Genomic DNA, 27027 nt, shown 5'->3' with positions numbered 1-27027 from the left:
GTTAAGTCCAAAACTAAAGGGTGTAGGTTTAAGGTGAATAGGGAAAGGTTTAAAAGGGACCAAAGGGGCAACTTCTTCACATTTGAGAGTGATGCATGTATGGAATGACGCGCCAGAGGAGATTAAAAGGCATCTGGATGGGTATATGAATAGAAAGGGTTTAGAGAGATATGGGCCAAATGCTGGCAAATGCGACTAGATTAACTTAGAACATTTGGTTGGCATGGACATATTGGACCAAAGGGTTAGTTTCCATGCTGTACATATGAGTCTGACAGATTTAAGTTAATAGTCTGTGTTGAAAGTAAACCTAAATTACCTTCTTGCACCTAAATAATATTACATTTACATCATAAAATTGGAGTGTTTTGATGCAGCATTGGATATTCCCAAGTAGTTCTCTAATTCTGTTGTCTTTCAGTCATTTCTCTGTTTAGTGTTCCTCCAAATATAAATGATCTATCAAGGAAAAATCTAAATGTTTTCCCTTACCTTTCCTAAAAGGTGGGATTGATAGATGGCTATTAATGGGATTTTGGTGTGTCACAAAAAGTATTCCTAGTTACCTTCACTTTATATCAGAAAAATGTAAGAATTTTCTTTGAGAGAATTTAATAACTAGCTGTGTTATTTTATTAGGAGCCCTTTTCAGGCTCAGCCATGCATTGATATGCTGCCAGGGTACCTTAATGTCAGTATAAAATTTGTTAACATGGCATTACTTGCAATTATTTTAAGCAAATTAATGATGTCAAACAGAATAGCAGCATCAGTTTACCTGCATTAACGTTTTACCTGGAATTAAATGTTCATATTTAGATCAGGTATATTGGCAGAGGCAATGTTGATTTATCTGTTTACCTACAGTGTCATTACAAAGATGAGATTTATAAGATTGTTGTGTTCTACAACTCTCATTCTAATTTAGAGTGAAATGTAGGGAGTCATGAGTCGTGTTCTGAAGACAGTTTGACAAAGTGCTGAGGTAATGTGGCTGTTAAAAATTGAAAGGTGTATCTGAGTTGTTTGCTGCAAAGAAGAGATAAGATGTTCACACTTGGAGAAAATGGCAACATCATCTTCGTTTGCTGTGGAAATGGGCTTTGACTGGGAAAGTGTGTTTCTAAGGTGTCCCTGAAACTCTCCATCAGTCTTGGGCAGAATTGGGAAGAAGGGGAACAGCTAGAAACTGAAAATACTCTATGGTTTGCTGTATAGGAATGTCGGTGAGAGCTCCCTGCTTGATCAAAATGACAAAAGTTGAGGGTTTAAAAGGAGATTGGAATGTTTGCCTTGTTCTCACTAGAGAGAGAATCACCAGGAAGAAATGATGTCAGTGGAAGACAGTCAGGAGTTAAAAATTAAAAGGCTAGTAAAGGAAAGCAAACCTTTGGTAGTGAAAAATCACTTTGGAATGAAAATTAAGAAACCACTTAAGACAGTTCACTATACCTAAGAAGTGAGTGTTTCAGTTATGGTAGAAGTAAAAAGGAAAGTTCTATTCTGTATTTTAAGGTATAACTGGACTACAGCAACAGAACAGGTTGTTTACAGTAAGTCTTAAAATGAAATCTGTGTCATCCTTTCAGCTATTGAAACAAGTTTAATATGTTTTTAAATTTAACAGTCTCTACAGTATATACCATATACTGTGCTTCCCAAACTTTTCCCCATTGACTCCCATTTTGAGGCTTGAAAGTAGTTGCAATCCTTCGGTGAGAATTCAGAGAGCAGGGGTGCGTTAGAAAGGGGTGCAGGTGTTCTAACTCAGTCCCCCGGAGGCCATTTGCTCCTTCAGAGCTTGCATCTCCACTTCAGGAAGCTCTGATATTGAATTCTTAGGAATTTTAAATCTACTTTATTATCCATTAAGTCTCAACTTATGAATATAACAGAAATACAAATCCTTTGGTAATCGGATTTCTAACTCTTGATTCAGTAAGAAATAATGTAAACCATTGCAATCTTAAAATGATTGAATAATATACCTTGAGCTTGAAAGACTCTCTTCAAACCAACTTCAAAATGATATCACATTGAAATCTCAAGTGAACGTATATCTAAGGAGCAGAAGAATCGACGTTTCGGGCATAAGCCCTTCTTCAGGAACATCAATTCTCCTGCTCCTTTATGCTGCCTGACCTGCGCTTTCCAGCAACACATTTTTCAGCTCTGATCTCCAGCATCTGCAGTCCTCACTTTCTCCTGAACATATATCTATAAAATTAATCTTTTAGCTCAATTATTATACCTCTACTTATGAGCGGAGTTGGTTTTTTAAAACCTAAAATAATATATTTGTTTATTTTCAGACAGTTGCTCGACCACCCCTTCCCTCACATCAGGTACCACCATACAAAGCTGTCTCTGCCAGACTTCGACCTTTCACTTTCTCCCAAAGCACACCCATTGGCTTAGATCGGGTTGGGCGTAGGCGGCACTTGAGAACATCAAATCGTAAGTAATACATATCTACATCAAGCAGCATGTTGGAATCTAAACTGTAAGCATGCAATAACTTAAAATCCATCTGTAATAAAGTGCACGTTTGTGAAAAGTGTACAGTTCTTCCTCATGATAGGTAAGTGATCTTTTCAAGGCCTCACTTCATGTAACCGCGTCCCATCCCTTCCTCACTTTGCCCTTGAGTATTTCGTATTTTTGGAATGCTATTATTGTTTCTTAGCTTGAAAACCGATGCAAAGTATTTGTTCAATTCCTCTGTCATTTCCTGATTCCACATTTCCCCAGCTTCATTCTCCGAGGGGCTTATGTTTGAATTTGGCCTTTTTTGCACATTTAAAGAAACTTTTTTTATTATCCTTTTTTGTGCTGCTTGCTAGATTACCTTCTAAGTTTACTTCCTTCATCTTCAATTTTTTTAAGTCATTGTTGGCTTTTGAAAACTTCCCAACAATCAGCAAGTCCAGGAGTTTCAGGATATGGTGAGGTCATTTAGGTCTGAAATGGGAAGATATTTCTTCTCCCATGGAGTGTTGAGTTTGTGATGGAAGCCAAAACATTGAATGTTTCCAAAGTGGTGTTAGATATAATTCTTAGGACTATTGGGCTGAAAGAATGTGGGGTGGAGGGGAGGGAAACTGGAACAGAGATCTAAATTAGACAATCAGCCATGGCGATACACTGAATGGTGAGCAGACTCAAAGGGGGCAGCATGACCTACCCCGATCCTCTTTGCTATGTTTCTCTTGTTAACAGTGGGTCTGGGTAGGCAACACAGTGTTGGAACTACCACTCACATCTGTAGTAGACAGTATATGTTCCCCCTAATTACACTATCACGACCTCTACTTTTGATCCTATTTCCAATCCCAGTTTGAATTGTTTGATGTACCATGGTGCTGTGGTCAGTTTGCTCATCTTCGTCCTCCCTGCTATCCCTACTCTTATCTACACAGCTTGTAAGAACCTCTTAACTGTTGAACAGTGCTTGAATGCTAACCTCTGGATCCCTTATCTGCAGTTGCACCCTCCTGTCCCTGATCTCACACACATTTTGAAAGGTATAATCTGAGGAGTATTACCACCTCTTGGAGCAAGTGTCCAAGTGACTTTCGCACACCATAATGTGGTGCATTTTCTGCAACACTCACTCATTCCTCGATACAAATTCAAATTCCTGAGTTGCAAACACTTATTACAGATATGTTCATCTTGGATCACCTTGGTGCTCAGCAGCTCCTACAAGGTGCAGCAACACCTGAAGTGCCATCACTATTGTATTTTGATTAGTTAATTAATTACTTACTCAATATTTCTGCCCTGTACAATTGAATCCCTAATTCTTCACACTTTTTATTGTTTTAATGCCAATATGAATCTTATACTTTTTTCTCAGGAAAAAAGAGAAGCAAAGATCAGAGACTTTCTCACAATCTGAAAATTTTACTTTTAGTTTAAAAACCAGGAATAGTCATGAATCCTATTCTCCAATTAGCAGCTTACCTTGCACTTACACTACTGTTGGTCTTCTGATGTGTGAGTCTATTGATCTGTGCCTTTTATCCTCTCCCACTCATCTCCTGCTCTGGAGGTTTGTCTTCTTGCAGTAAAACGTAGTTAAAGCATCTCTTCTATTGCATTGAATTCCCACGTTGAACTAAATTCTCAATATACTTATTCAACACCTGACTGTCTCATGCAAAGTCTCCCTCACACTGTGTGCTTTTTTTATTTACTGTCTGATTTAAAATGTCTTCCTTACATTGAGCTTTGAATTACTTTTTTAACTTTATTCTCTGCTACTGTAATTAACACTTCATTCAGGCAAGGAATTTCAGGCAATGATAACTACCATGGTTTTACAGGCCATTGTAACTTAAAGACTATTTATTCTAGGTCTAAATCTGACTTCTACTCTATAAAATTGAATTTGACAAAGATCTCCCAGTTGAATCTCTACTTTGAACCAAATTCCCAGATCTTTAGAAAGTAAATGTAGTCAATCCAGAAATGTGGTCTTGAAACCACAAAGGGAAACTCTCAGGCATCTTTATGATGCATGCTGATCTTCTACATGGAGATACTGTGGAATCTAAACCACTTTGTTACAAATAAGATGTAGGCAAATTTAAGATTGGAAACCAGGATTCCTACTGGCTTATCGATTAAGCAGATTCAAGCTTGAATCACCAATCTTATCACGTAGCCAAAGAAATGAGGCTTTAGGTTTCTGAGGAAGAATCTTTTGATTTTGCAACTAAAATATCAGATGTATAACTTGCTGAACATTAGTTTGTTCAATTCTAAGTTTCACTTTGTGAGATACTATAAGTTGAGAGATATAAATAACCTTGAAGCGATCCAAAGATATACTGCATGATTCTGTATTTCCCGTACACTAGTGCTGTATTCTTGCTGAAAGGGTTTCCAATCTAAATCCTTGATTGCGTAAAGGAGTAAAATAGAGTAACTGGTATGTTCAACAGAATATGGGATGGATTAGTGGGAATTAGCAGGAACATGTACCTTGAGCCCTCTGGGAATGACAAAACATGAGGTAGCCATCCACACAAACTGCAAAAGACCACTTCTTACCCCCAATACAATGCATCAACAATGTTTCTTCCCGTGGACAATTCTACAATGGAACAATCTGCCAAAGGAAGTGGTGACAATCTCTTAACTTGAAATCTTCAAGATGCATTTTTAGATTATTTCCATTGAGTTTTCATTATAACATCTACTATTTTATATCTGTTGTGCTACCAACAAAAATGTTGGCAGAATGCAGATATAATCTGTGATGTTTACACAACTGAAGCAGAAGCAAAAATTATATTAGTATCACAATAGGTTATGCAAGGTCATCACAGATGATCTTACATTTAAAAAGAAATTAAGCAGTTATGCACTTTCGTAAGAACAGATAATAGTGAATGTAGGTTGCTCCAGTTCAGCGAGCAAACCTACATTCAGAACCTTAACCTGAGCTACAAATCTTCTCAAAACTCATTAACACATGCTAGTTCTAATGTATTAGAATCAATCAAAATGGTGAAACACTCTACAAATAACAGATATTTTAAAGGCCAATTGAAATTTATTATGGTGAACTGCATGCTAAAGGTTGAGGCTTGGGGACCCAAACGATGCATAATTAATCCTATTTGGTGATACTTGTGAAGACCAACTTTGAAATGGATATTCAAGTATAGCTGATATTGTAATATTTTAGTTGAGTGAAAATGGAAAATGTTCTTTGGCCCAAGATGTGAAGCAAATAAAAAGGGTTTTAAAAATACATTAGCTGCTGAAACACAAAGCTGTCTTAGAAATAAGAGATAAAGATTGCCTTGCCAAATATTTAAGGGAGTATTCCATTCTTTTTGAATTCTGAGAATAGTTTGCCCATTGGGTATGATATCGATAATTGTTCCCTGGATGGCATACATTTGACAAAAATTATTTTTGGTTAGAACCCCTACAATGTGGAAACTGACCATTTGGCCCAACAAGTCCACACCAGCCCTCCGAAGAGCGACCCATCCCCTAACCTATATATTTACTCCTGACTAATACATAGAACATAGAACAATACAGCACAGAACAGGCCCTTCGGCCCACGATGTTGTGCCGAACATTTGTCCTAGCTTTAGCACCCATCCATGTACCTATCCAATTGCCGCTTAAAGGTCACCAAAGATTCTGACTCTACTACTCCCACAGACAGCGCATTCCATGCCCCCACCACTCTCTGGGTAAAGAACCCACCCCTGACATCTCCCCTATACCTTCCACCCTTCACCTTAAATTTATGTCTCCTTGTAACACTCTGTTGCACCCGGGGAAAAAGTTTCTGACTGTCTACTCTATCTATTCCTCTGATCATCTTATAAACCTCTATCAAGTCACCCCTCATCCTTCGTTGTTCCAACGAGAAAAGGCCTAGCACTCTCAACCTATCCTCGTACGACCTATTCTCCATTCCAGGCAACATCCTGGTAAATCTTCTCTGCACCCTCTCCAAAGCTTCCACATCTTTCCTAAAGTGAGACAACCAGAACTGCACACAGTACTCCAAATGTGGCCTAACCAAAGTCCTGTACAGTTGCAACATCACTTCATGACTCTTGAATTCAATCCCTTTGCTAATGAACACTAATAGACCATAGGCCTTCTTACAAGCTCTATCCACCTGAGTGGCAACTTTCAAAGATCTATGAACATAGACCCCAAGATCCCTCTGTTCCTCCACCTCACTAAGAACCCTACCGTTAACCCTGTATTCCGCATTCTTATTTGTCTTTCCAAAATGGACAACCTCACACTTGGCAGGGTTGAACTCCATCTGCCACTCCTCAGCCCAGCTCTGCATCATATCTAAGTCTCTTTGCAGCCGACAACAGCCCTCCTCACTATCCACGACTCCACCAATCTTCGTATCATCTGCAAATTTACTGATCCAACCTTCGACTCCCTCATCCAAGTCATTAATAAAAATTACAAACAGCAGAGGACCCAGAACTGATGCCTGTGGAACTCCACTTGTAACTGGGCTCCAGGCTGAATATTTGCCATCTACCACCACTCTCTGACTTCGACCGGTTAGCCAGTTTACTATCCAATTGGCCAAATTTCCCTCTATCCCATGCTTCCTGATTTGCCGCATAAGCCTACCATGGGGAAACTTATCAAATGCCTTACTAAAATCCATGTATACTACATCCACTGCTCTACCCTCATCCACATGCTTGGTCACCTCCTCAAAGAATTCAATAAGACTTGAAGGCAAGACCTACCCTTCACAAATCCGTGCTGGCTGTCCCTAATCAAGCAGTGTCTTTCCAGATACTCATAAATCCTATCCCTCAGTACCCTTTCCATTACTTTGCCTACCACCGAAGTAAGACTAACTGGCCTATAATACCTGGGGTTATCCCTATTCCCTTATTTGAACAGGGGCACAACATTCGCCACTCTCCAGTCCCCTGGTACCACCCCCGTTGACAGTGAAGACGAAAAGATCATTGCCAACGGTACTGCAATTTCCTCTCTTGCTTCCCACATAATCCTAGGATATATCCCGACAGGCCCGGGGGACTTGTCTATCCTCAAGTTGTTCAAAATGTCCAACACATCTTCCTTCCTAACAAGTATCTCCTCTAGCTTATCAGTCCGTTTCACACACACTCCTCTTCAACAATACGGTCCCTCTCGTTCGTAAATACTGAAGAAAAGTACTCATTCAAGACCTCTCCTATCTCTTCCGACTCAATACACCTAACACTATGGGCAGTTTAGCATTGTCAGTTCACCTGACCTACACATCTTTGGACTGTGGGAGAAAATGGGAGCACCTGGAGGAAACCCATGCAGACACTGGGAAAATGTGCAAACTCCACGCAGCCAGTTGCCTGAGGGGGGGGAATTGAAACTGGGCCACTGGTGCTGTGAGGCAGCAGTGCTAAACACTGAGCCACCATGCTGCCACCTCGTTAGTATAGAAGAGGTGTGAGAAAGACAAACAATCTCTGAGCCAAAATGGGCTGATGCAAGTTATCCGTTGTCGGATTGCTTCACAAAATATAATATTTGCACAAAGAAGCTGTTAAAGGCAATTAGAAGTGAGTACAATGTAATGTACAGAATATTTTAGATTAGATTAGATTACTTAGTGTGGAAACAGGCCCTTCGGCCCAACAAGTCCACACCGACCCGCCGAAGCGCAACTGACCCATACCCCTACATTTATCCCTTCACCTAACACTATGGGCAATTTAGCATGGCCAATTCACCTAACCTGCACATCTTTGGGAATATGGGAAGTCATTACTTTTTTCTCTTTTCTATGATTTGTATGTGCAACATTGTGTGCTATAAAGTTTTAATGTAAAGGAAGGAGAATGTTAATTGTATTAATTTTGTAATAGAGGTAATTGGTACATAAGATCCCATTGAGGCCTGCCATGACTGGTGAGTACGGCAGGAGCTGGAGTGCTTGACATTACATTGTAAAATTGACAATGTCAGACTTGTCCAGAAAGTTACAACTTTCCCAAAGGTGATCCAAATTATAAATTGCTTCATTCAAACTAATTTTACAAGTTATAATGTAAGAATTTATGTTGATTTAAGTCTTTCAAGACCTAGATCTGCAATTACGTAAAGTGTGCATTGAGTACTTTTCTATTTATGTAACTTTGGTGTCCCTAATCTCAAGGTGACTTTGGGATATTAATTACTTGTGTCTGATAAACTATGGTCTAGAAACCTTTGAATAATCAGATTTTTTGGAATGCAGAAATTGATTTTAACAACGCAACTTAACATCTCTTTGACTCTTTGGATAAACACAAACAATACATGTTAGAGAAGAGTTAAAACATTTTCAGGATTTTGTGTGAAGACATTAATTCATTTAAAGTTTGGAGATTTAAGTTATTTGCTGTAACTTGCACTGTAAGGATTGTCTATATAATTTGGATAAAAATATTAACTCAAGTATGTTCTGTTTGAACTGCAATTTGTAAATAGGTCTCTGTCAGTTTGTTGCAATTTTGGAACTGATGTTAAGTGAAATGTAAGTGTAGACATCAGTTTTTTATTTTAGAATCAGAGGAGTTGTATGCTGATGAAGTATCATTAATAATGCAGTGTAGCATTTAACTGCTGCTTCCTATCCAGCTGCACTTACGCTTGTGACAGTCAGGTCTTTACAGGGAGCTATTATCTGGTTGCAATTGATGTTTAGAGGAGGAGGAGGAGAGGGGGTTTCTGAGCATGAAGAAATTGGCTTTTAGATTAGGGATTTGTTTTTGTTTAACACACAATTTGACTTTTTTATTTTTCATAGTAACAAATCCTGACCAGTTCAAAGGTTTAGGAGCTATTTAGAAATTTAGTTCTAAACTTTCAAATATTTTGTTCCCTATTTCCTTAGATACATTATTACTTCAAAAGTTATTCTCCACTACCCATTTCTTGGTTATTTTAGCTGTTTTTTTCATGGAATAATCTCCCTTGAGCTACACCATGACATCACAGGAAAAAAAATTGTAAGTAGTCGATATATAGTGAGCAGTGGACTGTTGGTGTCTTGCCTGATGAAGCTGACAGGCAATCGACCCAATGAATAAGCCATTGCAGATATTCAAGTAAATAGCAGTTCCTATGCAAGGAAGCAACAGCAATGTCTTTAAGATAAATCAGCTGCTTTGCCTTAAAATTCATACGCCAGAATGGTAGCCAGGGGAGAATTGACAAGATTTTGGAGTCTGGAGAGCCTGCAGCTTGGTATGTATGGTAAAAAGATTACTGTTGATTTGCATGAAACTCTGAAATGAATGTTAGAGCTCACATGGAGAAGATATTTCTCATTTAAAATGGAACTCTGATGTGTGAAGAGTATACTTAAAATATTGTACTCTGAATTTTCACTTTCAAAGGAATAACTTCAGACAATTTAAGACCTAAAGATAGAAATTTATAAAGTGTTCTGTAATGTACAATTTGCTCTTGTAAATTGCAAGTACCAATGACTAAGCATATCGCTACATGACATTATTCTGACTATAGCTTTGTTATTTGAAAAGAGTAGTAACTGAGTCCAGTCCAAAATTGAGAGAAGAATAAAGGTTTTGAACTTCATTTTAAACATGACAGCATCAAAAATGTTTAAATGTAGTTCTTAATATCACAATTCAAAATTTCTTCTGTCTTAAGGTTTTTTGGCAAACATTATTGTAATTTTTGGGAAGCTCACACCCTTTGCACTATGTGAATATGCTAAGCTAATCAGTGTATTCATTTGAAATCATTTGATTTTCTAGTAAATCTGAGTTGTTCTATTTTATAGGGCAATAATGACCAAATCTTGGAATAATGTTTTTGGGCGATAGAGGATGGCACAAATAAATGGATACATTAAATATTATTTTAAAGCAGTGTTTAAATTTAGAGATACGATGTTCTTGTACCCAGGAAGTGAGAAGAGCTTTTATCCTGTCATACTGTGCAACATAATTCTTCTCTGATGTGCTTAGAAATAAGTGCATGCAGTTTGATTAGTAACCACAAAAAAAATTACTTGTCCAGGTAATAGCCCTTTAAAAGAATGCATGAAGAGTGTGCCCTTAAGCAGAATATACTCTAGTCGAGAGGAGATATTGAACACAGTAAATTACTTTTCATACATAAAATTTGAAAATAAAAGTCTAATATTCTCAAAATTAATTGACTTAACCTAGAGACCCTTCTTCACAAATGTTTTTGTTGTGAGTTAAAAACATATGGGGCTAATTTTTCATTTGGAAAGATTGAAATTTTTTTGGGAGAGAATAGAAAGCTAAAATTGGCAAAATTGACAGCGTTTTGGGGAAACTGGCTGCAACTGCAGACATGCATAAACACCAGGAGCAGGAGTATGCTATTCAGCTTTCAAGGCTGATTTGATACCTGTGGTTGGTGTGCCTGCATTCAATCACTTTTTGAGAAGCGGCTAATCAATTTTCAAACACTAACCTTTCAAATAGAGTAATATTGGTTTCTCATAGTTCCCCTCAGCTTCCTGAAACTCAGCTATCAAACCAATAACTACTTAATGACAATTAAGGGCGCTAAAGCAATCCCAGTGAAAGATGCCAATAAATACTAAATATTCACAGCTGTTTTCCTACCTGCTCGTGGGATTGGATTTGTTCAGAATACTTGTGGCTTTGTAATTTACAGGTTACATTTTATACTTAAGAAATTTACATTATCAGGCCTTCAATGCCTTTCGCATCACTTGACTTGGCAAATCAGGTATAAAGTACCAGTGACTGTATGTAAGGCAATTTGCAGTCCAACCAGCCATATTTGTAAACTACAAGGGCTTCCACTCCATCAATATGCAAGTGATGTGCTGCACTAGCAGTAGTGTACAAAAGAAAGGATCTTTATGCTCATCTGTGTAAAATTCCTGGGCTGTGATTGTTTCATCCAATGGCAGTTTTGACTGGTCACATTCCAGTTATGGCCGTTATCATGCTGTTGGGCAGTGTCCTCTGCATTTGGAGGGCTGTGAGGGTCCTGATAAAGACTGCATCTAATAAAGAGGTCTGTTATCATCAGATCAGAACCATCTGAGCAACTGATTGAGAGGTGGGCTTTTGGTGAGAGGTAAAAGGGCTTTGAGTGAAGTCTCTATTACTTCAATAATCCCTTTTCCTATCTTTGTTCCCGAGGGCCAGCTGTACTTCACTGATCCCATTGTGTTAGAGAGGACTTGCAGATAAGTGTGGCTTAGCAAGGCTGAAGCTAGGGTATCTGTCAACTTATTTAAATGGGAGGCATCTTTGCATTCAGTGTCTGTATGGTGGTACTAACAACATTGATTTATTTGATTTTAAACTGTGATGATCCACAGTGCTGACCATTCCATCAATGAACTGTCACTGAGGCAGCTGTAGACATAGTCTATCAAACTACAGTCGAGGAGCTTAGCAAAGTTATTAATTTACTGTGGGCAAAATTTGAAATGCTCATGTTAATGTGTGAACTCATCTAGCACAAGAGACCAGAGTTCTTGCATATGCGCAAACGTTTCTGTCTTTGGATGGAGATGGCAGTTCCTCAGGGTAAATGTGATTGCAATATTGTCTCCCTGTACATGAACGAGGGCAACCACAGCAATTGCAGTAACCTTTGAGGCATCTTCCTGCTAAGCATCATAAGAAATGTGTTTGTCAACGTTGCACTTGTTGGACTGCAGATCTTAGCTGAATGCATCTACCCCAAATGCCAGTGTGGGTTCAGAACTGGAAAATCCAGGATTGATGTGGTCGTCTCAGCCTAACTGTTGCAAGAAAAATAAATGCGTTTATCTATTTCTGAGGCATTTGACCATGTGAATAGAAGATGCCTATTTAAGCAGCTTGAGAAAGCTGCCTGACATAACTGCTCAATGTGATCAAAACATAGAAATTCCATGCAGGAGTAGGCCATTCAATCCTTCCAGCCTGTGCTGTCATGTATTCTAATCATGGCTGATCATTTATCTCAATTGCCTCTTCCCACTTTTCTCCCTCATCTTTTGATCTTTTTAGTCACATGCTATGTCTAACTCCTCCTTGAAATCAATGTTTTAGCCTCAGCACCTTTTGTAAGCTAGCAAATTTCACAGACTTCTCATTAAGTGACGAAGCTTCTCATCACAGTCCTAAATGGGTTACCCCATATCCTTAGACTGTGATCCCTGATTCTAGACTCCCCTGCCATGAGGAACATTGTTCCTGTATTTACCCTGTCCAGTTCTGTTAGAACTTTATAGGTTTCATTCTTTTGAACTCCCAGTGAATATACTCCTAATAGATCCAATCCTCCTCCTGCCATCCCAGGAATCAGACTGGTAAATATTGACTGCGTAAGAACGTCCATTCACCAATAAGGAGACCAATACTACAGTATTCCAGAAGTGGTCTCACCAAGGCCTTCCATAATTTCAGCAAGTCATCTCTTTTCCTATATTCGAGTCCTCTCAATGAAAACCAACATACCATTTGTTGACTTGAGTGCCTGCTGCACTTACATGCTTGCTTTCAGCCAACTGGTGTATGAGGACACCTAGGTCTCGGTGCACTTTACCGTCTGTCAATTTATAGCCAGTCAGATGATGGTCTGCCTTCCTGTTTTTGCATGCTAAGAGAACTTTAACAGTAAACTAGATAGCTTGGGACAACAGTCATATAAAGGGCAAACTAGCTGGAGGTGAGGAATTGTAATTGTAAACCAGTTTGTTTTTATGACAATCTGGCAGTTTTTGTTTTTTGTTCAGGTCCTAACCCATAAACTGTACAGTACTTTATCCAAGGCAGTGGTGCACGTAGCAGAACTGGCTTTTCTGTCCAAGCCCTGGGAAAATGAAGCAATTAGCCAGATTTCTGCCCTGATTGCTATCTACTGAATCAGGCAGAAAACATGCCATGACTTTATAAAGCTCTGGTTAGGCCCCATTTGGAGTACTGTGTCCAGTTTTGGTCCCCACACCTCAGGAAGGACATACTGGCACTGGAACGTGTCCAGCGGAGATTCACACGGATGATCCCTGGAATGACAGGTCTAACATATGAGGAACGGCTGAGGATACTGGGATTGTATTCGTTGGAGTTTAGAAGATTAAGGGGAGACTTAATAGAGACGTACAAAATAATACATGGCTTGGAAAAGGTGGATGCTAGGAAATTGTTTCAGCTAAACGAGGAGACTAGGACCCGTGGACACAGCCTTAGAATTAGAGGGGGTCATTTCAGAACAGAAATGCGGAGACATTTCTTCAGCCAGAGAGTGGTGGGCCTGTGGAATTCATTGCCACGGAGTGCAGTGGAAGCCGGGACGCTAAATGTCTTCAAGGCCGAGATTGATAGATTCTTGTTGTCTAGAGGAATTAAGGGCTACGGAGAGAACGCTGGTAAGTGGAGCTGAAATGCGCATCAGCCATGATTGAATGGCGGAGTGGACTCGATGGGCCGAATGGCCTTACTTCCACTCCTATGTCTTATGGTCTTATGCTTGTATAGCATTTGAATAGGTGCCAGATTGTGTCTCTATTATGTTCTTTTTGTGAAATATCTGACTATAATCCATATTAAAGCTAATATATGAAGGGAAGTGTGTAGGTTAAGTAATGATGTTTGACATCTTGGAGCAATGCTTTCAGGAGCGAAAGTAAAACAGTTCTTTTGGTGGGGGATCAAGTGGGAGGAGGTCATGATACACAGTGAAGGTCATACATGCACATTTGTTGCACTTTTTTGTTCATTCTCCATGATCGCTGCACATTCTGTCTGCTAAATGGATATTCTATTACTGACATTAGAAATAACATACAGGTTTTATAGCATTTCTTTTGTTGGTCAGGGATAATATGCTACTGTGCTTATTAAGTGAGCAACAAAGTGGCAGTGATTGGGACAATGTTTTCTGCATGGCTATTTTTGTTAACAGAAGAAAGCATTCATGTTGGAGTATTGCCCAAATTATTATTCTATGTTTAATACTTTAATTCATTTACGGGATGGCCAGACTAGAATTTATTGCTTATTCCTAATTACCTGGAATCAGCTGAGAGTCAATCACATTGCTGTACGTCTGGAGTCACGTATGGGCCAGACTGGATAAGGATTTTTTTCAATTCACTCACAGAATGTGGGTGTTACTGCCTAGGCCAGCATTTGTTACCTATCCCTAACTGTTTGGAGGGTAGTTAAGTGTCAAAGACAGGGTGGGTCAGCAGTCACATGTAGGACAGACCAGGTAAGGACAGCAGTTCCTTCCCCTAAAGGGCACTAGTAAACCATATGAGTTTTTCCTGATAATCAGCAATGATCATTTGACCCCTAATTCCAGATTTTTATTGAATTCAAGTTCCCTCATCTGCTATGGCAGGAATTTGAACCCCACCACATTATGTGGGTCTCTGGGTTAATGGTCTAGCGATTAATGCCACTTGGCCATCAGCTCCCCTGATGGCAGAGTCCCTTTCCTAAAGAGAGATTTCTTTTCCAGCAGTTGGAAATGGTTTTATGTTCACCATTAGACGCTTAATTCCAGAGTTTTAAAAATTGATTTGACATTTCACTATCTACCTGGTTGGATTTGAGCCCAGGTCCCCAGGATGTATTTGTAAAAACATAGAAACAATAGAAAATAGGTGCAGGAGTAGGCCATTCGGTTCTTCAACGGAATTATGGCTGATCATGCAATTTCAGTATCCCATTCCTGCTTTCCCCCCATACCCCTTGATTCCTTTAGCTGCAAGGGCCATGTCCAGCTCCGTCACCGATGTCAGGCTAACCAGCTTATAATTCGTCACCTGTGTCTGTCTCTGGAAAGTGGAGGTATGTTAGCTATCCTCCAGTCCATTGAAACTTCTAGAGTCTACTGAATCCTGGAAAATGATCACCAATATCAGTTGTTTCTAGGGCCACTTCCTTAAGTACTTTGGGATGCAGAGCATCAGGCCATGGGGATTTATCGAATTTCAATCCCGTCAATTTCCCCAGTACCTTTTCCTGACTAATAAGGATTTCCTTCAATTCTTCCTTCATGCTTGACTTTCTGCCCCGTGGCATTTCTAGAATGCTATTTGTGTCCTCCTCAATGAAGACCGATCCAAAGTATTTGTTCAACTTGTCCGCCTTCTCTTTGCCTTAATGAACTCACCTGATTCTAACTACACAGGACTTACATTTGTCTTCACCAGTCTTTTTCTCTTCACTTATCTATTGAAGCTTGTGTAGTCAGTTCAGCAAGCTTACTTTCATATTCTATTTTCCCCTTCCAAATTAAACAGCTTGTCCTCCTCTGCTAAATATTAAAGTTATCCTAGTCCTCAGCTTTGCTGTTTTTTTGAGCCATAACTGCTGTACCTTTACTGCATGCATCTCTGATTTTCTGTTTGATATAATCTCCAACCTCTCAACTACTGTTTGAGCTTGGGGATAAGGCTGGTCAATGTATGTTCCTTTATTTTAAGAAACGGAACATTTTAAAATGTTTAGTTCATGTTTAACTTTTAATAATGGCAATGGGTGTATCAATATACTGCAGGGGAACAAGGACATCAAGGGATATGTCCTTTAGTAAATTTCAAATTGACAAAATCCTTGGATGATGCAACTTGTGCTTAAGAATCACATTATGTTCTAATGGTGCAAGTGAAAATTAACTCTGTTGCATACTCGAGTTTTTGCAAACTCTGAGCTACATTCCAATGTATTATGTTGTTTTGTTAACCAATACTTACATTTTGGAGCAGCACGGTGGCTCAGTGGTTCGAACTGCTATCTCACAGCACCAGGGACCTGGATTTGATTCCAGCCTCAGGGACTGTCTGTGTGGGTTTCCACCGGGTGCTCTGGTTTCCTCCCCTAATAGAAAGATGTGCAGGTTAGGTGAATTGCCCATAGTGTTCAGGGATGTGTAGATTAGGTACATTAGTCAGAGGTAAATGTAGGGTAGGGGAATGGGTCTGGGTGGGTTACTCTTCGGAGGGTCGGTGTGAACTTGTTGGGCCTAAGGGCCTGTTTCCACTTAGTAGGGATTCTAATTCTAATTCGTATAGTGCCTTTCGGAAACTCAGGACATCAGAAACATCTCACAACTGATGAAATATTCTTGAAGTGTAATCTTTGTTCTGTTGTAGGGAAATTCAATAACCAATAGTAATGTGATGACTGGGATTAGACTCTCTTTCTCAATTTATGAGGCATAAATGTTGTTCTGAACTCGAAGAGAACTTCACTGCTTATCCATTTATCATACATTTTATGCCCACTGGACTGAACCTTAGTCAAATGTCTCAGGTGAAAGACTATATATCTCTGATAAATTTAGCACTTTCCCAGTGCACTAATTTAGTTTCTGGAGTTGGGATTGCACCCCTGACTTTCTAACTTAGTGGTGAGATAGCAAAGCTAAAGCTTACTCTGGCCTTATGACTAGATCCATCTGACAAAACTATTGGGATGTTATAAACCATTTGGCTTACATTAATTAAACAACATTCTGTGGTGGAAAACATTTGTGATTTTCAACTAGTCTCCCAGTTTAGTGTGGTGAATAATATTCCCCTTAACATCCATGCATGCATGGCTGGGTAGTAATCTGGAATGTAGTTGTGCGTTGAAGTAAGTCAATTCTCTCAACTTTGACTGTTAGTTGGGAGACATTTTCTGTATGATTGAAGTTATTATTTTAAATTGTAAACTGCCTATATGCGCCAGAGAGTTTATAGCTTGACCACTACAAAGAAAATCTAGAATGAATATTGGTGGTTTCGTCATTTTGAATACATCTCATGCTATACCATCACCTGATTTGGTCAGAGAGCAAGGGTCAGTGCGGCTCAGTTGTAGAATGAGTGCAGCATGAAAGGACACTTTACTCATTGCATTTTTGCTGGTTTTCTTGTACTGCAAGAGCAATTTAATTTCTTTCTATGTAATTTCCCTGTACTGTTACAATCTTTTCTCTTCAATGTATCCAGTTCTCTTTCGAAAACCACAACTGAATTTACCTTCACCGTACTGGAACAGTGTGTTTCAACCACAAAAGCTTTTCCACATGCCATCCTTGGTTTTTTTCGCTAATCGCCTTAAATCGGTGTCTTCTAGCTCTTAACATGAGTACAATTTCACTCTATATTGTCTGCAGCCCCCATTATTTAAGCATCCACAACAAATCTTCTCTCAATGTCGTCTTCAAGAACAACCACTGTTTTTTCGACTGTCCATGGATTGAAATCCCTAATCTCTGGAACCAATCTTGTAAATCTTTTCTACACTCTCTAAAACCACCACACCATTAATCTTAAGGTGTAGCGCAAGCCACAACACTTCAGTTGAGGCTAAGCCAGTTTTGTATTTTTATCTTAATGAATCCCCAGATCCCGTATGTCTTTTTAACCATTGTTGTTTGCTGACCTTTATTGATTTATGTAATAGCCCATGGCTATCGGAATTGCTGATGTACCACCCATTTCAGAATTATAACCTTCATATTGCTTTCCTCGGTCATCAGCCAATGTGTCACTCAACATTCCTCTACATTGCAATTTATCTGCCACTTGCCATCTTTTCCATCAGCCTGTAAATTCTATGTACATTCCTCTAGATATTGTAAACATGTGCAAATGTTGACATTCTGCCCTGAACAACCAGGTCTGGTCCATTAATATATAGAGAAAAATAGTACCAAATCTGTGATATACCTCTGTGTGCTTTCTTGACATGTCAAGCAACTGCTCATCAATGCAATCTGATTTCTGTCAGTGCCACCTTTGTAGTTGTGCTTCTGAACTTTTAATCCATGGGCTTCAACTTTGGTTCATCATACCTTTAAAGTTTGTGTACCACATCAATCACATTGCCCCATTGATCATCTTTGTTGATTCACTTTGAAACTCAATCAAATTATTTCACAATTTGTCCTTATTAGATTGTGCCTACTTTTCTTTCTTAATCTACTGTTGTCCAAGCAATGGCTCATTTTGTCCCAGATTATCATCTCCATCAATTTGTCACCAAATTTAAACTTACTGGTCAGCGGTTACTGGTATTATCCTTCACTCTCTAGTCTTTTGGGAAGCAGGGTTTGAAAGATTATGGAAAGTGCTTTCATATTTTTCAGCCTTGCTTCCCTCAGTATCCCTTTCTGTATCTTGTCAAATCCAGATGGCTGATCAACTCCCAAGTACAGCCAGTCTTATCTATTTTTACCCCACTCACTTTTTGGCTGTCTCCTGTTTCATTATTGCTTTGTCACCACTGTCTTCATGATAAGTATAGATATGATGTATTCATTTAGCATTTCAGCCATACCCTCTGACTACACAGATGCCCCTCATTTTTTGCCCCACTTATCCCAACTGCTCCTCTTATTATCCTTTTTTTAATATTTATGTAAGACTATAGAAATTATTGGGAAGTCTGGAGTCACAGTCAGTTGCTTCCCTGCCTCTGAGTCAGAAGCCTCGATTTTGAGTGCCAATATAAAACTTGACCAAGGAATTCATAAAGTGGCTTAACAAGTTAATGTTGACTTGCAAATCATCCAGCACACATCAATAGCAAATGATAAAAGTGGGATAGTTTCTCAGTCAGCTTGAAAGAACAAATATCTACCATCGTTGTTCAGTGCACTGCACTACAACATGCATGTAAAAGTCATGTTGCCACACAACATAGATTCCCTAACGGATCTGTCACCGACTACTACTATCACCAGCTGCTCCTTTGTCAGGTGGTTGTGGAGTAATTCTATGTCTTATGATCTTATACTCCACAACCACATGATGAAGGAGCAGAGCTCCGACAGGTAGTGCTTCTCAAATAAACCCATTGGACTATAACCTGGTGTTGTGATTTTTGACCAGCTATTTGGACTGTCTTGTTTTTTTGAAAGCTACCTTTGTCTTCCAATACTGTCCCTTTGCCTATCTCATTTCCTTTTTCACTTTCCCTCTGAGTACTCGATATTCAATTTGGCTTTCACTTATTAACCTGACATTTATCATACCCAAGTTTTTCTGCTTTATCTTACTCTTGCCTCTTCAATCAGCTCAGTCATTTGGTTGTTCTACCTATCCCACAAATGGGAATCTACCTTAACTGTATCCAAACTAAGTTAGCTTAAACAGCAGCTTATTATTTGATTACAGTTTTGTCTGCCAATTTGAATCCTACTGACTTGGGTGCATCTGTTCTCATCCCAATGAAATTATCCTCCATCAGTTAAGTTTATTTTTACTGAGGGTCATTCCTTGTGCTTTTGCAAAACTAACCTAAGTGTTGTGATAGTATGATTGCTGTACTTTGTGCTCCCTGCTGACCCACTTAATCACCTACATACCCTGAACCAGATTTAATAATGTCTCCTTCCTTGAGGGGCAGAAACTTATTGATTTTTAAGAAAATTCTCCTGAGCAAACTTCAGAGACTCTTTCATCCTCTCTGCCCTTTATACTGTTGTTATCACAGTCTGTGTTAACATAGAATACACGCAATGCAGCATGGGGGAGCAGGCCCTTTGGCCCACCATGTTTGTGCTCACTGTGATGCCATTCTAAACTAATTCTATCTACCTGCACATGGTCCATATCCCTGTATCCCCAGCCTGTTTACGTGTTTGTCTAAATGACTCTTAAATGTTGATTCATATCTGCTTCTATCATGTTTCCTGGCAGCATGTTCCACCCTCTGTTTTTGAAAAAAGAATTGCCTTCATTTAAACTTTTTCCTTCTTGTCTTTAACGTATGCCTCCTTATATTTGACATTTCCACTCTTAAGGGAAAAAAATACTCTGACTATCCACCCTATCTGTGCCTCTCTTAGGTTTATTTACTTTGATCACATCACCCCTCAGCTTCCAACGCTCTAGTGAAAACGATCCAAGTTTGTCCAACTTATTCATATGGCTGATACATTACTCCAGGCAACATCCTGGTAAACCTCTTTTGTGCCCTGTCAAAAGCCTCCATATCTTTCCTATGATGTGGTGACCAGAACCATGCACAATATTGCAAATCTGACTTAACTAAAGGCTTATACACCTGCAATATAGACTTCAACTTTTATAATCAATAAAATGTGGAGCTGGTAAAAGCACAACAGGTCAAGATGTATCAGAAAAGCAGGAGGATCAATATTTCGGACTGGACTCTTCAATCAGCTATTACCAACTTTTATAACCAATAACCTGATCAATGAAGGCAAACATGTCTTGCACTTGCTTTACCATATTATCCACTTGTGTTGCCACTTTCAAGGAGTTATAGGCTTGCACCCCAAGATTCCTCTATGTATTAAAGCTCATAAAGGTTCTGCTATTTACTGTGTATTTTGCTCTTGCATTTGACCTCACACTTGTCCACATTAAACTCCACCTGTTGTTTCTCAGCCCAACTTTCCAACTGATCCATATCATTCTGCATTCTTTGACAACCTTCCTCGCTGTCTGCAACTCCACCAATTTTCATGGCATCTCCAAATTTACTAAACAGACCACCACCTTTTTCATCCAAATCATTTGTACACATCACAAAGAAGTGAAGTCCCAACAGGTAATCCTATGGAACACCACTGACCACAACCCTCTAGTCAGAGTGACGCCTGCACTCACTCACTCGCACTTTCTCCCCGGACCTGTTCCTCTCCTGCCCCTCACTTCCTCCCTCTCCTCACAAACTTCAATCAAACATGAGGCAAGGCCTCCTCCAAATCAAGCCATGCTGACTATCTCTAATACACCCATTATTTTCTTTTTATTTAAGTTGATGATGGCACTCAATGCTGCAGTTTTCCTTTTTTAAATTTTCCTGCACATTTGCTTCTTTTGTATCTTTGCTGCGAGATAGTGGCATTTGGAATATACCCAAATGATACCTATGTATCTTAAATTAGCTAATTACAATCTGTCCAAGACCCCTCTCTTTGATCAATACAGCCAAGCCCCATCTGACCCCATCATTTTGTTTTCTGTCTTGTTTTGTAATGAGAGCCTTGTATTCAGGAGTATTTTGTAACCAGTCTTGAGTCAAGTCTCAATTATCACTCTGCCATATTTCCATGTAACTGTCTCAATCTGCAACTTACTGGCCTTATTTATTGTGCTTCGTGCAGTTACGTCCATGCATTGTAAATCTTATTTAGACAAAATTAGGGTCTCATTTAGTCTGACCCATATAATACTATACCATTTATTTTTACTTGTGGTATTGGTATTGGTTCTCCTAATTCTTTGTTTACTTTAAAATGTGCTTTTTTAATGCTACATCCAAAAGAGTGCTAATAATATTTCATTATTGACTAATGATACTGTACAATGTAAAGGAGAAAACTTAGTTCGCGCTACATCATGGTACATGTATAAAACCATCCCTGAGGAGGTTTGGCTGCCGCTGTCATTGTGAAATACTGGTATTTGAATTGTCATTGGTTCTTTCCCTGGTTAATTGCACTAAAAACAATCAAACCAACCAGCTTGTATACTGAAAATTACAGAAAATAATATTCTTTACAAGCCAATCATTTGACAAAATATTTGACTTTTATCACAGGCTATCAAGGAGTATGAAAAATTTGCATAAATGTTTATATTTATGTTTACCCGCTAATGGACAGTGGCCTTCAGCTGCAGGTTTAGAGCCATTCTGCTCTGCTCTGCTGCTTGAAACGGAACCTGCAATCAACAATGATTTATCCTTTCTGTCACATTACAGCTTCCCCTTTGAAACAATTAGCAGCTTTTCAAAAGTTATTGTACTGACCTATGCTTCTCATTCTGCCCCACTCCCTGCAAACCTTCTCCGCAAGTACATATTTCATATGTCAAGATCTTATTGAAATTTGGGCTAAGGGTTTCTATTTGATGACTTGGATGGTGTGCTTTTTTGAGCTGAATTTAATTGGTAAAGCACATCTGTACCATAATAATTTAAAATAATTTAAACTTAATATAATTTAGTTGTGGCATGCAAGCAAGTTCTGAACTATAATGCAGTTACAAGTTAAAATGCAGTGCAAACTGTCTAGATGTGGATCCTTTAAACATTACATTTTTATTGTTAGTTTCTGCAGATGGAAGCACAGAGTCTTCTGCACTTGCTGATGACAATGGCAGTGAAGAAGATTTTGCATATGAGGAAATATGCCAGGCAAATCCCAGATACCTTCAACCTGGTGGAGAACAGCTTGCTATAAATGAGGTATTTTGGTTGATTTAAAGTTTAATTCCATTATTTCACCAAATAAAGTTCAGTTACTTCCTTACTGTGCACTTCAACCTGGGCTTTGAATTATGTCATTTGAATTAATGAAGTGTGTGTGTGTGTGTGTGTGTGTGTGTGTGTTCCTCCTTTCTTTTCTCTTTTCCTCCTTTCTTTAGTTCGTTCCTTCTCACTTGCTTTCCCGCTTTCCCTCCCTCCACCGTCCTCCCCCTCTCCATTTTCTGTTAATTACATGAACACAATGCTGCAACATTGGTCAAGACATGTCAGAGATATTCTGAGACATTGTTTTACTGTTAATATTGGCAAAGCGACACCGCAGGGAAGGATTGGAGCAATGGTGCAATTCTGACTTATCAGGATGTACCCATTGGGGTTATGACTATCAGCTTTTGCCTCACTAGAGAGGTTAATTGTATTCAGAAAGTTTCCTTTCACGTGTTTTCACTTTGTCAACTTCAAAGACTGGTATGTATTCTAATACTTTCTGTCCATGTTCTGCTCGCTCGGTAGATTTTTTTTTCATCCTTCGGAGTGCTAGTTATATTTTCTCCATTTCCATGCAGAGTTTTCAGTGCTGTCATGTTTGGCCTTGGATTTTCATAGATGATTTTTAAATCATTGCTAAAATTAGCTGCTTCGTCCATTTCCCTGTTCAAACATTCTCCATTCTTCTCTGAAGTGCTTGTAATGTTTCATGCAATTATTTAAAAACAGTTTTGTAGCTTTTCCTTTCAACTTATCCTTTTAAGTATCATATCACATAACAACATATTAAAGTTTTGCTTGTAGCCTCCCCTTCAGGTGTAAGGTTCACTCTATCCTTTGCATGCACTTTGTATCATGTGAATACGGTGATCTAATCTCAATGTGTTTAGTGAGCATTTAAATCCTATTGGACAACACTACCTTAATGACACACATAGCTGCAACAGGTATATTTTAGGAGGACACTGCATTCTTTAGAGCATCTACCATGAGCAGTACTATGCAAGATCTAAAATTATAATAACATCAGAGTGTATAGTCACTTCACTTTCACTGTCAATGTGCTAAAAGTCAGTGGCCCACTTTCGGTTCACTCGGTCCGATTATGTTTCATTTTTTGTTATGCACTTAAAATTTCTTACCACTAGTTAATTGCCAGAGATAAAAGAAATATTATAAATAATGGAAAAATAAAGACCAAAATTTTTTTATGTTCAAAATGATTTCTCCAGTGTTCTTCCTATAGACTTGTGATATGGCTGTTCTGTATAGGCCAGGCACCCTCTAGCATTTCAAGCAATTAGCCTTTTTCCATGTTTCTAACTCTGACTGAGGTCAATTTTAGTGCCCCTTTGCATGTCCAATCTGAGATTGGACAATAAAAGACTACAGATATTCATAGGATAAACTCTCCAACTTATTGAGACCTTGCACTATTTTTGTGTATTTTTTTTCATTCCTAGTGGAAATGGTACTTATTCTTACATTTTGTTTTAATTTATTGAAGTAGTTGTAAACTGATTTCTTTTTTTCCCCCTGTAGTTGATAAGCGATGGCCACAATGTCTATGCAGAAGCGTTATGGGATCATGTTACAATGGATGATCAGGAACTTGGATTTAAAGCTGGAGAAGTCATCAGAGTCCTTGATGCCTCCAACAAGGAATGGTGGTGGGGCATGATTGAAGAAAGAGAAGCCTGGTTTCCTGCTAGCTTTGTTCGAGTATGTTTTTAATACAAAACTGCAGAAGTATAAAAACTTTTCAGGGCAGGTTGGCAACTTTTCTTGAAAACTTTTAATTTGGCAGTAGGCCTCGTTTCCTTTTGCACTCCTCCCAGTGCCTCATTTCCTAATTCTGCTGGAATATAAAGAAACTGGTGAAGTGGACCTGTAAATTTTTTCATTACCATTGAAATCCTGTTGCCGACTCTCTCACGATTTGTTGTACTTCACATTTAAGATGAAAGCTTGACATCTCTTTGCATTTTGCTGCGACATGCTTAATTTAAGAACTTAACTGTGAGGGACCATATGTAGAAAAAGAACTTTCACGATTGCATGTATAATTGGAGAATTTTAGGAACCAGCTATGGATTGATCAAAATAAATGAAGTATGGAAGTAAACCAGCAAGAAATACTGATTTAAGAACTAAAAACTCAGCCTCAGTAAGTATACCAGAGAGCAATAAAAGGAAATATGGGCCCCTTAGAAGCTAAGAGTGCAGACCTTATAAAGAGAAATAAGGAAATAGTAAAGACATGTAAATTTTTTGCCTGTCTTCAAGTAGAACAGTAATAAAACAAAGTGGGGAATCAAGGACTTGATGAAAGTGAGAAACTTAAAATTATTTTCCTCTTGATTAATAATAAACAGATCAAAAGCTAACAAATTCCGTTAACCCAGTGGCATATGTCCAAGCATTCTTAAAAATGTAGCTTCAGAGATAATGGATGCAGTGGTTATGATCTTCTTAAAATCTGTTGATTTCAGTCTCGTTTCATAAACTATCTTTGCTTTGCTTATTTCTTTTTCAATACTCTTCAAAAGTTTTTATATTCAGTCTGGTTCTCAAATGTAAATAATCAACATGACATTCGTCATGTAAACCCATTTTTGAATCATGCTGCCCCCTCTTTTTTTTTTGCATAAAAGGAGCTATCAGTTTGTCCTCTATATCTTTTCCCTTTGTACCTTAACTGTACTCGAACCATTTTTCTCTAAACACAGTGGGTAACTTACTCTGATCCAGTTCATGGAGTTTGCATAATCTCCCGTGTGTGTGTGTGAGTTTCCTTCACATGCTCTGGTTTCCTCCCACAGTGCAATGATGTGCCGATTAGGTGAATTTGCCATGTTAAATTGCCCATAGTGTTCAGGGATGTGAAGGCTAGGTGCATTAGTCTGGGGAAATGTAGAGTAATGGGTCTGGGTGGGATGCTTTATTTAACAGTTCTCTGTCCAAATACAGATTTACCTGCCATCATTTGAGTCCAATTTACCTGGACCAGAACTACTCTAAGATCACTGAAATGAACCCTTCCACAATTTAAGTGTTGAAACGTTTAAACTCTCATTATCCTTTCTGATAGCTAGTTTGAACCTTACCATCCAAGATGGAGGATGGGAAAAATTTCTGGCTGTAAGAGCTGCTCCTTTTTTTTTTTGAGGTATTTTAGGTGTTGGAGTGATTTCCTTGAATTCCAGGAGCAGCAATTACTGTTTTATATGCTGTTGCATTGTTTTGGAACTTTGGGAAAAGGTTGAGTCTAAGAAGGGAGATTACAGAGAGCTGGGCAGAAATTTAAAAAGGAGATCCTCGAGGGTAGTAATATCTAGATTACTCCCAGTGCTACGAGCTAGTGAGGGCAGGAATAGGAGGATAGAGCAGATGAATGCATGGCTGAGGAGCTGGTGTATGGGAGAAGGTTTCACATTTTTGGATCATTGGAATCTCATTTGGGGTAGAAGTGACCTGTCCAAGAAGGATGGATTGCAGCTAAATTGGAAGGGGACTAATATACTGGCAGGGAGATTTGCTACAGCTGCTTGGGAGGATTTAAACTAGTAAGGTGGGGGCGTGGGACCCAGGTAAATAGTGAGGAAAGAGATCGATCTGCGACTGGTACAGTTGAGAACAGAGGTGAGTCAGGGCAGGCAGGGACACGGTAGGACTAATAAATTAAACTGCATTTATTTCAGTGCAAGAGGCCTAACAGGGAAGGCTGATGAACTCAAGGCATGGTTAGGGGGAACATGGGACTGGGATATCATAGCAATTACGGAAAGATGACTCCGAGATGGGCAGGACTGGTAGCTTAATGTTCCAGGATACAAATGTTACAGAAAGGATAGAAAGGGAGGCAAGAGAAGAGGGTAAAGGATAGCATTACAGCTGTGCTGAGGGAGGATATTCCCAGAACTACATCCAGGAAAGTTAGTTGGGTGGAACTGAGAAATAAGAAAGGGATGATCACCTTATTGGGATTGTATTATAGACCCCCTAATAGTCAGAGGGAAATTGAGAAACAAACATGTAAGGAGATCTCAGCTATCTGTAAGAATAATAGGGTAGTTATGGTAGGGGATTTTAACTTTCCAAACATCGACTGGGACTGTCATAGTGTTAAAGGCTTAGATGGAGAGGAATTTAAGTGTGTACAAGACAATTTTCTGATTCAGTATGTGGATGTACCGACTAGAGAAGGTGCAAAACTTTGACCTACTCTTGGGAAATAAGGCAGGGTGGGTGACTGAGGTGTCAGTGGGGGAGCACTTTGGGGCCAGCGACCATAATTCTATTCGTTTTAAAA

At 39.0% G+C, this 27027-nt stretch overlaps 1 protein-coding gene across 7 annotated transcripts in view; it reads left to right on the top strand.

Moving 5' to 3' along the window:
- The window catches only part of LOC122550755 (spermatogenesis-associated protein 13-like), a 265136-nt gene that overhangs the window by 203238 nt on the left and 34871 nt on the right, over nt 1-27027 (top strand). For 6 of the 7 annotated variants that reach the window (XM_043691970.1, XM_043691968.1, XM_043691966.1 and 3 more), the window contains 3 exons: nt 2313-2457; nt 22570-22706; nt 24258-24437. In XM_043691970.1, coding sequence (XP_043547905.1) covers nt 2313-2457; nt 22570-22706; nt 24258-24437 — 462 coding nt within the window. Of the gene's footprint in view, nt 1-2312; nt 2458-9273; nt 9757-22569; nt 22707-24257; nt 24438-27027 lie in introns of those variants that run through there. The other variant, XM_043691972.1, reaches the window with a different exon arrangement.

Source organism: Chiloscyllium plagiosum, chromosome 6 (genome assembly GCF_004010195.1).
Source record: "Chiloscyllium plagiosum isolate BGI_BamShark_2017 chromosome 6, ASM401019v2, whole genome shotgun sequence".
Lineage (NCBI taxonomy): Eukaryota > Metazoa > Chordata > Chondrichthyes > Orectolobiformes > Hemiscylliidae > Chiloscyllium > Chiloscyllium plagiosum.
This window is presented reverse-complemented; position numbering and strand designations above follow the sequence as displayed.